At 32.2% G+C, this 16,334-nt stretch overlaps 1 protein-coding gene across 7 annotated transcripts; it reads right to left on the reverse strand.

The window, feature by feature from the left end:
• Positions 1-4,652: 4,652 nt before the first annotated feature.
• Positions 4,653-12,722, reverse strand: MADS5 (MADS-box protein 5). Of its 7 annotated transcripts, none has more exons than XM_010666994.3 (10): positions 11,750-12,722; positions 11,328-11,396; positions 11,021-11,212; positions 6,813-6,894; positions 6,485-6,546; positions 6,179-6,278; positions 5,830-5,871; positions 5,694-5,735; positions 5,333-5,490; positions 4,653-4,853 (listed from the first exon to the last, which is right to left on the reverse strand). In XM_010666994.3, exons 2-10 carry the CDS (start codon positions 11,333-11,335, stop codon positions 4,850-4,852), a joined length of 690 nt encoding a protein of 229 aa, XP_010665296.1. In that variant the 5' UTR covers positions 11,336-11,396; positions 11,750-12,722; the 3' UTR covers positions 4,653-4,849.
• Positions 12,723-16,334: the final 3,612 nt, after the last annotated feature.

Consider the following 16,334-nt stretch of genomic DNA (forward strand, 5'->3'; position numbering starts at 1 on the left):
TACACAAGAGGCAATTCGATTTTCTAGTTGGCAAGCTGGCTATGGAAGATATCTTTAAGCCAGCTTGAGGGGGAGTGTTGGAAAACCGAAACTGATATGGAAAGAAATAACTTTGTAAAACTGTAAATTATTTATTAGTTGTCAATCTTTGTATTTTTAGGAAAGTAATTGTTAGAAGTCATTCTTTCCTTTTAATCAGTGATTTAGTTTCCTAATTTGAAGGATTTGTATATGCTGTAAACTCTATAAAAGAATAATGTCAATGAAAGAAAATTATTCCCGTGAAACCCTATTCTTCAACTCTTTTAGATTGTCTTATCTTTTTCTTTTTGGGTTTGCTTGGAATGTTACAGGTAATTCAGCCAGAGAAGTGTTGAAACATGCTTGCTAGGATTTGATGTTGATGAGCCAGCATTCTAGGAGCACCTTTGACAAGGCTGTTGTTGGTTACAAAATGAGCAGCCTGTCAAGGACATGAGGATAAAATATAGAGAAAATTTTGAAGTGTATTTTTCTTCTTGTTATAAACACAGCCTAAGATGAACATACAGAAAGCCCGTCAGTGCTTCTTTTGTCTTATTTATGGTGATGAAGTTGGCTGAACTGCTTCTGTTGATTTTGTCATGGAAAGGTTGATTTTGAAGCTCACTAGCATTCAAGCAAATATGTTAATTGATGGTGATGAAGTGTAGAACCTTCACTGTCCTTTTTCTTTTATTGGGCATGCATGGTGGAAATTGAGCTTTAGGATTAGGTCAATAAGCAAAGCTGGTTACCAAAATGAAAGAGCCCTATGAGATTAGATTCTTCATTCTGTACAGATACCAAGGGAGAGCACCTGCAGAAAACTTTTAGTTGCAAGCAAAGCTGGAACTCCAATGGTGAAGATATGCTTTGGTCATGGCAAGCATGTCTTCTAATCACCTGCAAAAACCTTTTAGAGTTTTGAATAAAAAAACTTCCTTTTTTTTTTTTAATAAAAGAAATGGTAACATATATTATCTATGGAAATAATTACAAAAATAATCTTTGAGCCTCCACATCATGCTCTAATTTTTATGGCATCGTCTTGGAATGTTGTAGATCATATTATAAATTTGATTTGAATTTTTATGTTTGGACCATAATATAGCTTCTCGTTGTAATTGATTTAGAGTTTGTGTGGTAACGATTTTAGGAAACGCTTTTAACTTTTTTAATACTTGAAATTTTTTATCTTTTAAGTATTAAAAAGACTAAAAACGTTTTCAAAAATTATTCTCAAACACACTTTTACTCTTTTGGTTATATAGTGATATTTTGTTCATTGGACCTCAAAAAATAAATAATTCATATGTTCCCAAATAAATAAATATTTTTTTATATTATTAATGGTAATAACTTAAACAAAGAAACACAAAAAATTCTGATTAATTATGCTAGTTGTAATAAAACTAATAATTACTCTGCATTAAATTACAATATTAATTCCATCCATATAAATATCAAAAAAATTATTGGAATTTATTGGTTGAACTAAGAATAGTCTAAGATACAAATGTAATATTATTTAGGGTCTATGGCACCCAAAAACAACTTGCCATAGAGTATATTGAGTTTCCAATCAAAGTAACATGTTCTTTTTTTTTTTTTTTTTTTTTTTTTTTTTTTTTTTTTTTTAGAAAAAAATCTCAACTAAACTTGTATTAAAAATATTTGTCAAAATAGTGAATCTCAAGCTACACTTTATTATTATTATTATTTTAATTTTTTTTGTTTTAAAACCATAATTGTTGATGATGGTTTTAGCTTTTAATTTAAAACAACAGTCATCAATTGTGAATTTTTACAAAAATAAAAAAACCACGGTTATTAAAATTAGATTAGTAAATATTTTGGGAGGAGTTGTATTTTCATTATTTTGTTCTTGAACACTTCTCACCGTATTTTTCATTTTACTTTTTGGCTACTTCATGTCTATTAAAGGCAACTTGCTGCAAGATCAAGGAACTTTCCCCTTCCCTGATTTCTCTTCTTAATTTCACTTCTTTCTTCTTCTTCTTCTTACTTTCTTTTATAATTTTCTTTTCATCTTAACACACTGAGACCACGTGTAGTTGTTGTCAGAGAACCCAAAGTTGACAAGAATTAATCCAAGAAATCATTTGTTTTTCTTTCTTCCCAAACAGTTTAAATCGAAGCCACAGGAGTTTGTGTATTCTTTATTGAATAAAACAAGAAGATCAAAACCAATGCAACAAATGCGTAAATTTGTTTGCATAAAGGCAAAATGAAGTGGGATTTTTTTCAAGAACCCAACAACCAAGAACAAGAAACTGAAATCTCAATTTCTTTTCGTTTTCCTTCCCCTTTTCTCTGTGTTTTTCAGGTGAGTATACCCAAGAAAGAAAGGAAAAAAAAAAGAGGTCGACCTCTAGAGAGAAGAAAATAAATCTTTGCTTTTACTGGGAGATCTTCTCTTTCTCCTCTTACAATGCCTGCTCTTTATCCCCATAGCAAACGAAAATTTCTAATTTTCAATCACTAACTAGAGAGTGCAAACAAAGAAGAAGGATGAGAATAACTATGTTTTTCAATTAATGTTGCAAGGTCTTAGTTTTAATACCATGTGATCTTCATAATATTCCATCCTTTGGGTATACCTTCCGGTCAAAAAATAACACATGCTACGTAGTGATTCATAGACCTTAATTTCAGCTTGGGCGTAAATTAAATTCATTAGAACCCGAAAAACAATGATGTTCTGGAGCATTTTTGTATTGATTCAATGGGTTCAACAAGTTTGTGATAGAGAAGAGCACATGTTAGTGATTAGATAAGCTTTCTGTTTAAGCACATATCTTACAACAGTGATTAAAAAGGCGGGTGCATTGTGGTGACTGGTAACTTTATTCCATTGTGATTGTGTGGCAGCAATTCCTCTGAATATTCCCAAGGGGGAAATCCTCTATATCTCTATATCACTGTCTGAATGTGAATTTCATCTGGGAATTTAAGATAATGCAGATCTTATCATTAGCTCAGTCCAGATAGAGAAAAAGACTGTTACTTCAGATTCAGGATAGGGAGGTCTGAACTCAGTTGAAGGAATAGTAAAAGAAGACAAAGCAACTATTAGAGCTTAAGAAGAGTCCCATTTTAGTATTAGTGACTTCATACTACAAAGAAAACTTAGGGAAAAAAAAAACTCAATTAGAAAAAAGTCTTTTTGACAAGATTAGGATTACTGATATGGGTCTTAGCATGTAAGCAATCATGTTCATGCATTCCAATTCTTTCTATTCTTGTTTTCCTTTTTTCCTTTTTTTCACCTAATATTTGTTGAGATGAAAAGTGGCTTAATACGAGATTAGACTTTTTTATTTTATTTTAAATATTTTACTTTCATTTTCACCTAATTTTTATTTATGGTTCCACCAATTTAATGTTCGAAACTAGTAATGATCTTAATAAATACTAATTTCTTAGTAAATATCTTAACATCCTATCCATACTTCTTTAATTAGTAAAATTGAAGAAATTAATACTCGGGCTAGAAAAAAATTCTACAATAAGCTCAGTAATAATCCATGTCTTAATCAAATAGTGCTATTTTTATACACCAGTGGAACTCAATTCTACAATAAGCTGGAAAGTACTTCATGTGTTGATTACATAGCCCATATTTTTGTATACCATTGGAACTCTTTGGAATCCTTGATGGTTCCATAAAATTCTAAAATGTTCTATGCACAGGTTATATACAAGTTACTTACAACAGTTATGAATTCTTTACAATAGTCTACACAACTCCAAGGTATTCAAGGACTCTGACCTGTAAATGTATATGGATCCTTTTGGGAGCTTTCTACCCCTATATAAACCCAAGTGAAGGGGACATTTAGAGTGAAGGGGTCATTTAGATACGGTATGAAACCATTTTAAGGATGATTGTATGGTCTTGCTCTTCTTCATCTTCTTCTTGAAATGAGGAGCTATTCTTTTTATTTTTATTCTGGTATTTTTTAGGTTCTTTAAGTTATGTGTTCTTATTGTTGTTATTTCTTTTCCACTCTTTGTGGTATTGATGCATGCCTCAGTATATATGAGAACAGCAATCGTAACATGTAATGGTTTAAATACATTATCAACAATTGCAAAGAATGCAACAAGAAAATCAATTGTGACTTTTCAATATAGGGAATCAAGCTGCAGATGCTAAATATCCAGCTTGGGACCAGTGTTTAAATAATTTTTCTTTAGATTTATAGTACTTCTGCAAAAGCTTGAACATCTGGGGTTTAAGATTGAAACAAGGTGGAAAAGATTTTGCTGGAAGAACTTGATGTGAAAATACCAATATTTGTGCCACCTAGTGATATATGGTGCTTCATTGCTACACCAGCTCTACTCTGATCCACCACTGGCAATGCTGGAAAGCTTGATCTTCGATAGTCTCGAGCCATCAGCAGCATGCTATTGCTTGCAGTCCATGCTGCAGCTCAATATGCATAATATTTAGTTTTGAATTTAATCTCTAGTGATTATCAACACCAAACATGGCAATCTTTTTGTATGGACAAATAGTTTTTAATGTTAGGCGATGAAATATACATGTGTATTGTTCTTCATTTCAAATTGCAAATTTCCGGTTTTAGATTAGGAATATTGTATATTTTAATAGGCTATATTATATATCATAATGTTATACAAAACAGTACTGGTTGCTAGCGGATAAATACCAAGTCATAGAAACCCCAAATACAACAATGACATTAATTCTCCGTTACATAACAGTTTGGATAGCATGGGAAAAGATTTATTTAAACATCATAAGGAGATGAAGTTGGCGGATATTTTCTCCCATCATTTACCTACATAAAACAAAAAGCAAAAAACCCCAGGAATTAGGTCGAACTTGAATCTTATTGTAAGCCAAAAGAAAACATGGAAATCTACTTACTTTGGAGAAGTACTGATTATTAAGGATGAGCAAAAATCGAAATGCCCAGATGAACAATCATCTTTAGGCCCTCATACACATCACAGGAACTTGAGGAGGATTTGGAGAACAAATTTTTGTTTTGCCCATCATAATTAGTATATAATTCACAGCAAGATTATATAGGGTAGTCAATGACTATGCAGTATTTTAAAAGACGAAGAAATCTCACAACTTTTTTCTACCCAATGCATGGCTTGAAATGTCTCATTAAGCTGTTCATGCATATACCATTTGTAGTGATGAATTTAGCAGACCTAAGGCTACTTGGTGATTTATGTGCTCTTTTAATCTTCAATATTAGACCGAGAAAGAATGCAAATGAATAAACATGGCGAAAGATGAGTGTACCCGAGATGGAGGACCTTCTTATCAGGAAGTGGGTAGCCTGTGGATCCACCCTCAATCATATTGGGCTGAAAGAAATTGCGAGAAACTAATGCCTGGATGGCATTGAACTCATGTGTTGATACCATGTTTGCTTGCTGAAGCCTCTCCACTTCTGCAATCTGAAAGTTTAGTGCAGCAGAGCTCAATGAAGAGTAGTAGTATGGATATGGATAGTTTTCATACATCAAAATAATTAAGTAATGATAGCTCAATCAATTGTTAAATATATACACTAACAAGTTCAACTGAACTGCTAGATCGGTATCAACTGTTGTGCCTTCAATTTTATCACATTCAATTCCTATACTAATTTAATTCATACCTTGGTTCGGAGATATACGCTTTCATTTTCCAGCTCAATTTCCTAAGAAAATTAAAAGGTGCTCGATAAAGAATTCTGGAAAAATCATAAAAGAAGGGAACCCACATGGAAATTGATGTTTAGAACAAGAGATTACCCTTTTCTGCAAGTACTCAATCTCAGCCAACAGCAACTCATGCTATTGCATAAGAACAAGCACGACATTAGAACAAAGGAAAAAAGATAGGCTTTGCTGATCTAGTGATCACTTGTCTATTTTTCACAAAGTTTCCAAGACAAAATTCAGCTCAATCACCAACTAAGCTAGATGGGTGGAAGTTCCTACCATCAGGCTTTAGTTATCAAGTGAAAGCGGTATCTTAAATTAATTCAACCTTCAAGTATTATTATTTAATCAGTGAATGATACCATTTTTTTTTCCATTTCATTTAAGTCTCAAAATCAAATGCTCAGCCAGATTAGATTTAGTGTCTAGGTGTCGTTACCTTCTTCGACCTGATTCTTGTGATGCCTCGTTCAAGCCTGTTCTCGAGCTGCTTTAGCTCCTTCACAGTCAAGGAAGCCAAGGAATCACCCATTAAGTGCCTATAAACACAGACAAAATGTCTTAGTACAACCTGATCTTAAGTCTTAACATATCTAATTAAGATCGTTAAGTAATATTTGAAATTTTTGCATGGGAACTGATGTCAAAAACCTAGTTAAAGACACAAGCAGAAGGAAAATGCAAATTGACATATATATATACACTCAACTGCATGTGAGAAAAATGAAATATGAATCAAGGGTACCTGTTAGAATTCTGCAGCATCTGTATTTGCTGGCGCAGCTTTGCTGATTCTTGCTGGTAGTACTATGTTCAACAACAGAATTCGAGAAAGTTCAATGGGATAATCCAAAAAGAAAAAAGAAAGTAGGATAATGATTTTAACATATTTGTTTATGGCTAAGCATGATGAGGGTTTTAATTTGTGGCCAGCCTAATGAAAAATGTGCACTTTTCAATCCACAGAATGGATTGAGATGTTCTAACAGCCATGGTGGATAAGACATCTGATCAGTAAACCATATAGGATTTGGATTGATTCATTAACTATCATAAAATGGAAGTTTTCTTACTTGGGCATTGATCTCCATGGTAGAGCCTCCATTTGTACTATCTGAGCTGGCCTTCTTGTACCTATCTATGGTTGATTTTATGCTGTTTTCCAATATATAAAAATAGAATGAATTAAAAAAATTGTTGCAAAATGGATTGAAATATTACATACCATAGAATTCAAGAGAGAAAATTGCTCCAAAAGTAGTCAAAAGTGAAGGCGGAAAGCAAAACCCTAAAGGAGGAAACCATATATGATGGGAGATGACAGCACAAGTTTGTGAAAGGACTATGACTTGATATGAGAAAGATGAAGTAACAGTACAAACACCCACAAGTTATGAGACATAAAAATGATTAAAATCACTATACAGTATACACAGTGACCCTACTGCTCAATTGTTCATCAGTTTCATGAGTTTGTATGGAGAATAGCAGTTGAAAAGTCTTGTCCTGGTTTCTCCTCTCCAGCACTAAAAAAGAGCAGTGATTGCAGCTTTGAGAGGCAAAGAGAAAAGACCCAAGACTCCATTCAAAGTTTGCGGAAAGCCAAAAGTGGAAAGAAACAACCAGAAAAACTGAGATTTTGCAAACAAGGGAAGATACAAGGAAAGATGAAAAATGAGTGGTTGGTTGTACTGCTATGACCTCCCTTTTTCAGACACTGCCAGATGGTTCAGATTCTCATGGATTACACCACTGAAAAGCAAGAGAAAGAACAATGAAGAGCACTGCCACTCTGCAACTGTATGCAGTATAGGTCTTATTGGTGCAACTTTACCATGAGGATTTTATTCTCTGATTTTTTTATTTTTTTATTTGAGTTTCTTTGTGTGGACTTTGTATGAAATATGTATTGGCTTTCAATAACTGCTTTGCATGTATGAGATGCACCAAAACTCACATAAGATAAGTTATTTGTAATGTTTTAAAGATCGGACCGAATTGATCAATCAATCGAACTGTTGACCAGATCCTAGTCCAATCCGATTGACCTTTTGAGCTTGAAGGGGGTTCGAACCAGTACTAAACTGGATGATTTGTACAAATTTTATTTTTTTTCTTTTCATTCATTATTAATCTAGCTTAATTTCTATTATTTAAATAAGTGATTTTAAGGGCATTTAGATAACACTTATAAATGATTTATCGACATTTTTGTTAGTAAAATTTTTTTGAAATATCATAGTCATCCTCACTATTTATTAAAGCATTTTTAAAATTTTGTTCATAAAATAGATTACATAATACAAATAATGTATGTTTCATCTCTAATTACTAGATGCAGGTGTTAAAAAGTTATCCCAAATAGGCTCTCATTTTTATATTGGGAACCAGTACTACAAGATCTTTAAGGTCAAACTAATTAACATGCATGCATATAAGTAAATGCTAATCTTGATCTATATTGCAACATTTGATTTGGGTTTCCATGGAATTTCTCATTGATTTTTATATTTATTATAATTGAATTAATAATTTTAATTATTGGGGAAAAAAATCCAAATCTATTATCACAAAACCCTAGAGTACCTATAGCTAGGAAAAAACATCTTCTCTACCTTATTCTCACTTTTTTCTACCTTCTATTATGAAAATTGTGTGTGTGTGTGTGTGTTTTTTATAAACCGGAAACCCCACTGTGATAGGGCCTTTCAAATCCACCCATGGCTTCGACACCTTAGGGATTCCAACGACACCCATTAGAATCAACTCCGAATAATCCAGGGATTCTTAATGATGGTAATTGAACCCAAGACTTTGCACCTCTATCACATATCCCACCATTTATTAATTTCAAAGGTTTTTATTGGAATTGAATTGGTTTTTTCTTTCTTCTTATAACTTATTTATTTATTTTATAATTTAACATGTTACATAAAAATATCATAAAAAACAATACAACAACCGACAAGTTCGGTTGAAAGGGATTATGATCATTTTATTGGTAATCTATTTGTAGTTAGAAAAATTAATGACAAATGCCTACTCAAATATTTTAAAAAAGAAATTCATCATTGGAGCATCGTCTTAGAGTTTATTTAAGTTTATTCTTACCTCCAAATTTGGACTCCTATCATTATGACACCATCCTCGAATCTATCTCAATTCATCCTTAGTTCCTTTAAACTTCCGTTATTATGAAGTCATTGTAGGTTTTGTTTCAGTTTATTAATTGATCTTGTTTGGATTATTATGGAAAGTATGAAAAATCAAATCTAATGAAAACTATATCAAAAATTTTACATTTTTGAAATTTTGTTTGGTTGTATATGAGAGAAAAGAATAAAAATAATTTTAGAAAAATAAGTAATAACAATTTATTGAATTTAAACATATTTCTTTATTTTTCTTTTTCTTTCTTTCATTTTTCTTCTTTGTTTTCTTTTTCTCCTACTTTTCCTCAAACTCTCTTAGGTGTAAAGTGTAGGGGTTGCATTTAAATCTTCGAAAATTTAAGAGAGAGAAAAAAAAGAAACAAAAAAAAATGATGAAAAGTAAAAAATAAATAAAAAAAGCTTGAACTTAATAATTTTTTCACATATTTTATCAAATTTATTTCTTCTATTTTTCTCTCATATATAAAGAATAAAGAATCTTAAAATAATTTTTATTCTATTTGAATAAGGAAAATAAGCAACAATACGATTTAATCCATATGATTTAAAGATGATCAAAGATGATGTTAATTAATTTTATGCAATATAATTGGATTTGACTAAAAATAATGCATTAAAATTAATAAATAATAAGGAAGACTTCTCCCCTCCACCCCCACCCCCACCCCCATGCACCCTCAACATTAAAAAAAAAATTCAAATTGGTCTTTTTTTCATTTTTCATTTTTTTTGTTAATTGATTAAGGGTAAAAACAAGTATTTTTAAAAAGTATAAAAAATAATTTAAAATTTTGAAAAAAAAAAGGTAAAATCTCATGTAAGATCGATGTCCTATTTTAAATACTATCTCAACTATGAGAAGATTTTCAATTTTCCTTGAACAAGGGAGAAATCAAGGAGGAAAATGAGACATGAAGTGAAGAAAAAAAATCTTGGATGGCATTGAGCAAACATGAAATGATTGATATGAAATATTTATTCAAACCCACACAAAGATGTAATGGGTGCTGATGTACACCGTCCCATTTCTGAGATTTGATATCCACAAATTGCCCACACCAAGTGAAAAAAACAAAGAGCAGTGAAAGCTGATCACTTTACTGCACTTTAAATGAGAATGGGAAAGAGAAGAGAGGACCAAAAGACTCCATTGAAAGGTTCACAGCTTTTAGGCTGAAGAAACCCAAAACAAAAAGATGGAGAAAAACAAGGGAAGGATTTATGATACATGGGCTCCAAGCCTCCCAAAGCTGGAAATGGAAAGAGAAGAGCAGAGAAACTGAGACTTGAACAAAGAGTGGAAGAGGAAAAGGGCCATAACCCTTTTCTTAAATACTGTACTGTGGACAGTGGAATACAGATTCTCACAGATTACAATGTTAAATATTATTGGAAAGGAACAGTAAGGAGAGATGGGAAGAACTAGCTAGGACAAGAAACCCTAACTGGTTGTTGCCTAGATTGTCTTCCCTTGCATGCATATCAGCACTACCAGTGTAACTGATAGTTGGATTTCAACTTTTTCGATTTTTTTTCCTATTTTATTTTTATTTTTTCATTATAATTTTTATTTTTTTTAATGCACTAAACATACAATAAAAAGAACCCTCTGATAGTTAATCTTTGAAGAAGTTTCTAACTATAGGTATAGTGTTCTTTCTGATATTTTCCTTATATCAGTCAAAGATGTAATTAGTGAAAAATCATGAAGAAGAAATTGTTTTCTCAGATTCATCAGCAGATGCCAGATGAAATGTCAGAATATTATCTGCATTTTCCTTCATTTAAATTTTGATAAAAGAAAATTATCATAAATATCAAAGCAGGTACCCATGTAATCCCTTCCTAAATAAAGCAAAAGGAATCTGACTCCCCTCATAAAAAATCATAATCTGCAGTGAGTTAGATTTTCAAATTTATTGCATCTCCTCCTTCCACTGTTCTTTTTTTTTTTCTTTGCTTTAATAACATTAGGGTTCTGCAACTTCTGATGATATTAATCTCATCAATATAAAACCATTAATTGCCCGTATGATGCACCAAAATGGAGAAAGATGAACATAGAAAATTCAGCAGATGGTTGAAGAAATGGTGGAGAAAATTATTACTTGTTGTTTGAGTACTCATAGACTCGACCGCGGCTGGAGAAGACGATGAGGGCAACTTCTGCATCACATAGCACTGATAATTCATAAGCCTTCTTCAAAAGCCCATTCCTTCGCTTGCAGAATGTGACCTGACGGTTGGTCGTGTTTTCGATCCTCTTGATCTCGATCTTTCCTCTCCCCATGTTCACTACACTGTTAGGTTTATTGCACCAAAAGAAAAAATGGCTTAGGTATATAAGAACAAAATTTTTGTAGTACTATACATTGTTATATTATATCACCAACTGAAAATATTAGAAAAATTTACCAAAGCATCTCTTTATGAAACTGCTAAAGATTACAAAATACTAGAGAAAGAGTTGGAGATCTGTTCAAGCTTTAAAAAAAAAAAAAAAATTGAAGTATGAGTGACATATGAAGGGTAATAATGCATGTAATTTGTGAGAGAAGATCTACCGAAAAAATGTGTGTTTTTGGTAGAGGGTGAAGAGGAGAGAGGAGAGAGGAGAGATCTGAATGATGATAGACTGAGAAATGAGAAAGTTAGATGTTGTTCGAAAAATAGGGTGAGGCTTGTGTATATAATAAAATAATGATGATAATGTAGGAAAATAAGGAGATCTTGGAAAAGAGATGGAAACCAAAAGATTGGGAGACAGAAAATCTGTAAGCCACTGAGGAAAAAAGAACATGAAGAGATGAGAACAAAGAGAAGAGAACATGATCTACCATTTGAAAAATCAACCCAGGATCTATCTCCACTACTAATACTACTACAAGTGGGTGCATGTCTACACATCTCTCTCTCTCTCTCTCCACATTTCTCAAAAACCCCATAACCCTTAACACATTTCCCATAAACCCAGGATATGGATGAGAAGCTTAAGACCAGAACGCAGGAAAAAAAATTCTGGCTTTTTCCCCTCAAGAGGTTTTTGAAACAGAAATTTATGGAAAAAATAAACTGAAAACTACCAAAACAAATACTGTTTTAACATGAAAAAAAGGAAAAATAATCAAACTGCATTCTGAAAATAACGAAAAAAGGGAAAAGAAAGTTTAGAATAAGAAAATGACTAATTAAAGAATGGAAACAAATGCATGAAGAAGGCAAAAGAGAATCAAGAACTGAAGAGTAAAGTGTTGCAGGAAGAAGAGAGTAAATCAAGCCAAGAAATCTAAAAAGAATGGTAAGAAAATGTAAGAGGTGGAAGTAAATTTGGAGAGATGGGCACTGACAAAAGAAAGAGGAAGAAATGGAAAGCAGATGTTCATATGTAGGCAAAAGTAGATTCTGTGGTGTGGAGGGGAGCAGATCTAAGATTACCCAGTTATGCACGAAACGTTTTCACAGAGAGAGAATGGTTGATTGTGGAAATTTTGGTGGTGAAACGTTTCTGTTAAAAGATCACCTACACACCTTGTTTCCAAAATCCGGCGACTTCAGCTTTCGGAAAATTTCGGGCTGTGCAAAAACGCGTATCCCAATGAAGCCAAAGTGCCTTAAGACTTGTGTTTAGTCCTTATATATATATACCACAATGGAGAGATGTGAGACGGATATGAGAGAGAGAGAGAGAGAGAGTGGGTGGTGCAGATGTAGAAAGTGACTTTGAGAGAGAGAGAGAGAGAGGGAGGGAGAGGGAGAGGGAAAGGGAGAGAGAGAGCAATAAAGAGAGATAGAGAGAGAAGAGAGATAGTACAATAGAGAGAGAGAGAGAGAGAGAGAGAGAGAAGAGGAGAAAGATGACAATAGCGAGAGAGAATGGGCGGTGCAGATGAAGAAAATGACTTCTTCAAAGAGAGAGAGAGAGAGAGAGGGGTTGAGGAAGAAAAAGACTTCCGAATGGCTTATTACCCAAAGTCGGATACAAGACATAGTAGTTTTATAATGTAAACAGCTTTGCAGTTCCAAATTCCCACCACAAACTGCAAACTTTCTTCTCTTCTTTATTTTCTTCAAGGCCACAACCCAATGTTGTATCCAACACGTAAAAGAAACACAATATCTTCCCAAATTACAGTTTAACAGGTTAGGATTTTTGTGCTTTCCACGTATATCTGCACTCGCAACATACATATATGGTATCTCCAATTATTAAAAACAACATGCCTCTAGGGTTTTAGCCAACTTTACAGTCTCATCTCCAAAACCCTAGTAATGTTGCTAATATCTTCAGTAATCAACTTCGTTCATGCCTTCACAAAGTTACCAACAGAAAAGGGTCTTCAATTAAAAAGGCAAATCAATCCATATCAGTGGAATAAATCAAAGTTCTTGTGTTGGGTAGTTTTGTGTTTAGCCTATAGAGGTTTGGTTCAACATAGGAATTAATTAGTTCCTACAGGAGTTCAATCTGAAGAAGTAGTGACCATGTTGCCAAGTCTATGGAAAAATGTTTTTCTTTCTTCCATTGTTGTTGCAGCGCCTGCATGCACCAAATGTATGCTGGCTCCAAATCAAGTCGCCTAAAAGATGTAGGGTGTAATTGAAATTGGAAACAACTTATTCATCATCACAACTCCAATATCTTGTTACCCTTAATATAGGATCCAAACACCCCACATGATGGTTGCAGTCTTAGTGCGATGTTGCCGTACAAAAGGGGAGATTAATGGGATGGTTTTGGATGGTTTCAATTAATTTGTTCATTTCCTAGGATTTAGAAACAAAATTCATCAGCTATACCCAAAAAGGGTGTATGCACTGTGAGGCTTGTTGATTAGAAAGTTGAGAAAGAAATGAAGTTTGTTGGATTTCCGATGTGGGAATAAGTTTGTTAAAGCTAAACATGCAAACCAATATTTCAAATAGGGTGGTAAAATTTAATATGACTTGAATTTGATATATTTTTTGTGGGTTCTGGTCAAGTATAATCATGTTTATGAAACCTGTATTGGTGTACATAACCCATTTAATATATAAATATGTCATTTTTTGGTCGATCTACGTAACAAATTTTTTATCCCAATTCACTTATTTAATAAGTATATTGATTAACTTAATTATAAGTTATATTTGATTCATAAAAGATTTGATTTAAAATAAATAAGTCAATTGAATCATAAACACGTAGATGATTAATTATATTAACTCAAATAAGATAGAATTCAATTTGATTATTAAATTCGCGTGTCATCTATTCAATAATTAATTAGATTATACTATTTGAATTTATATTTTTAACTTGATTATAATTTATATCATGTTTGAATTAGAGTTATTAATTGACCTTTGCCAAAAGACAAATATTCAAAAGGAATCAATGTGACTCCATTTAGAAAATATAGTAAAGAAAAAGTGAAAAATCCAAAACTAAGTAGAGAAATTGATACATATTTAATTATAAATTATTTTCAAATCCATGTATTATCTTTTAACAACTTTAAGAGAATATAGAATAATCATGTAAATAGGATAAAAGTAATATACATTTCATATCCTATATCAAAAAGAAAGTTATTGGGGCTATATATATATGAGCTTATTTTTAATTTTGTAAACAAGTTTTAAAATCGTAAAGGTCCATTTGGACACAACATCTATATGATTAGATATGAATTGTTATAAAATGATACCGGAATCGATTCATAACCTTAATATGGTGGTTATGTATAAATTTTTATTTTTATTTTGTAGACATGTTTTAAAATCGTAAGGATCCATTTGGACACAATATCTATATGATTGGATATAAATTGTGATAAAATAATATCAAAATCAATTCGTAACCTTGATATGATAGTTTATTTCTTAGAGCTCATTTGGATTAAGAGCGAGTAATTATATTGTATATATATATATATACACACGGAACATACCATTAGTTGAAGAGAATTAATACTTTGTTAGCGATGGATTTTTCCACAATCATTATCTCCACTCCAAAAAGAAATCTCCATTCAACGTGGGAAAATCACCCTTTTGGATTTGAGACTTCAGGGTGACGTAGCTGTTAAGTTGTTGGGTCACGAAAAGCTTCTATAGATATTGTTTGGGATTGGCACGTGCTAGCTTCTTGTTGTATATGCGGGTGTGCGATAGTCTAATACATTAACAGTTCTACTGTGCTTTTATTTGTAACGTTCTCATTAGAAGGTCTTTTATGGAAATATTAAATATATATATTAATAATATTTTTTTATTAACATGATATTTAATAAAATTTTGTAAATATTTCTCCTTCCATTTTTCCTTTCCTCTGTGTTTGTGTTGAACCCACAAATTCTAGGATAAAAGAAAAAAGAAAAAAATGGTCAAAATCAGCCATTATTGATGGTTGAGAAAGTGGTGGAGGTCTCTCCCATCACTCAATTCGCCTCATTCACCAACCATGTAACATCAATTTCCCAAAATCACACCTCCACTTTCATGTTTCACAAACTCAGTCTAGGACACTTTTGGATGTGATCTCTTTTTGAAGATATATCCGGTTCATTTTTTTTTCAAAATTAATTTTAATAAAAAAAAAAAAGGAATTGGGGAAATTAACACACAGTAGTGACGTTCCAACTAAATGGGGTTAATTAAATAACTAATTTTCTTAAAAAAAATAAACTTTTAAAATTAATTCATAATATATATCATACTCTCCAATAATTGCTTCTTATAGAAACTCTACTTTGATTTATGAAAGTTCTTTCATATTTGATAAATTTTTACAAGGTCAATATTATCTTTCAAAATTTTTTATTTTAGCTTCACCTTCAATTTCTACTTAAAGTTTTAAAAATAAATAAATAAAAACAAAAGGCATTAAGTTATCTCAAACGAGACTTTTTACAAATTGAGAAAAAACCTTTATATAATTTTTGTGTTTTCACGTTATATAGTTGTTGTGACTTCATGGTATTAGAGCACTTATTCATCTAATGACTTTTTCATCCTTTGTTTGTTTGTTCCTTTCGATTTCTTGGAATCTCTCATCAATTAACCAAAGGACGGATGAATTTACTTCTAAAATCTGTTCAAGCCAACTTATCATCACAACTAGAAATCCTAAATCCTTCTCAAACCAATACCTTGGTGTTGATTAATGCAACCACACTAGTATCATTGAAACTCACCTCAAGCAACTTCCCATCATGGAGGGCTCAATTCTACGACTATGGCATATTGATGAGTCATATAAGGCCATGCCAAATATAGAATATAAGCAATGGAAAGGGAAAGACAACTTACTACAGGTCATGCTTGCTTTTGTTTTAGAGCTTATATATCGTTCCCTTTATCCCATATGCTATCAAGACTATGGGGGAATGGTCTTGTTTCAATAGATTTTATGCCAATAACTCGAGGTCATGCATGCTAAGC

Source organism: Vitis vinifera, chromosome 18 (assembly GCF_030704535.1).
Source record: "Vitis vinifera cultivar Pinot Noir 40024 chromosome 18, ASM3070453v1".
Classification (NCBI taxonomy): Eukaryota; Viridiplantae; Streptophyta; class Magnoliopsida; order Vitales; family Vitaceae; genus Vitis; species Vitis vinifera.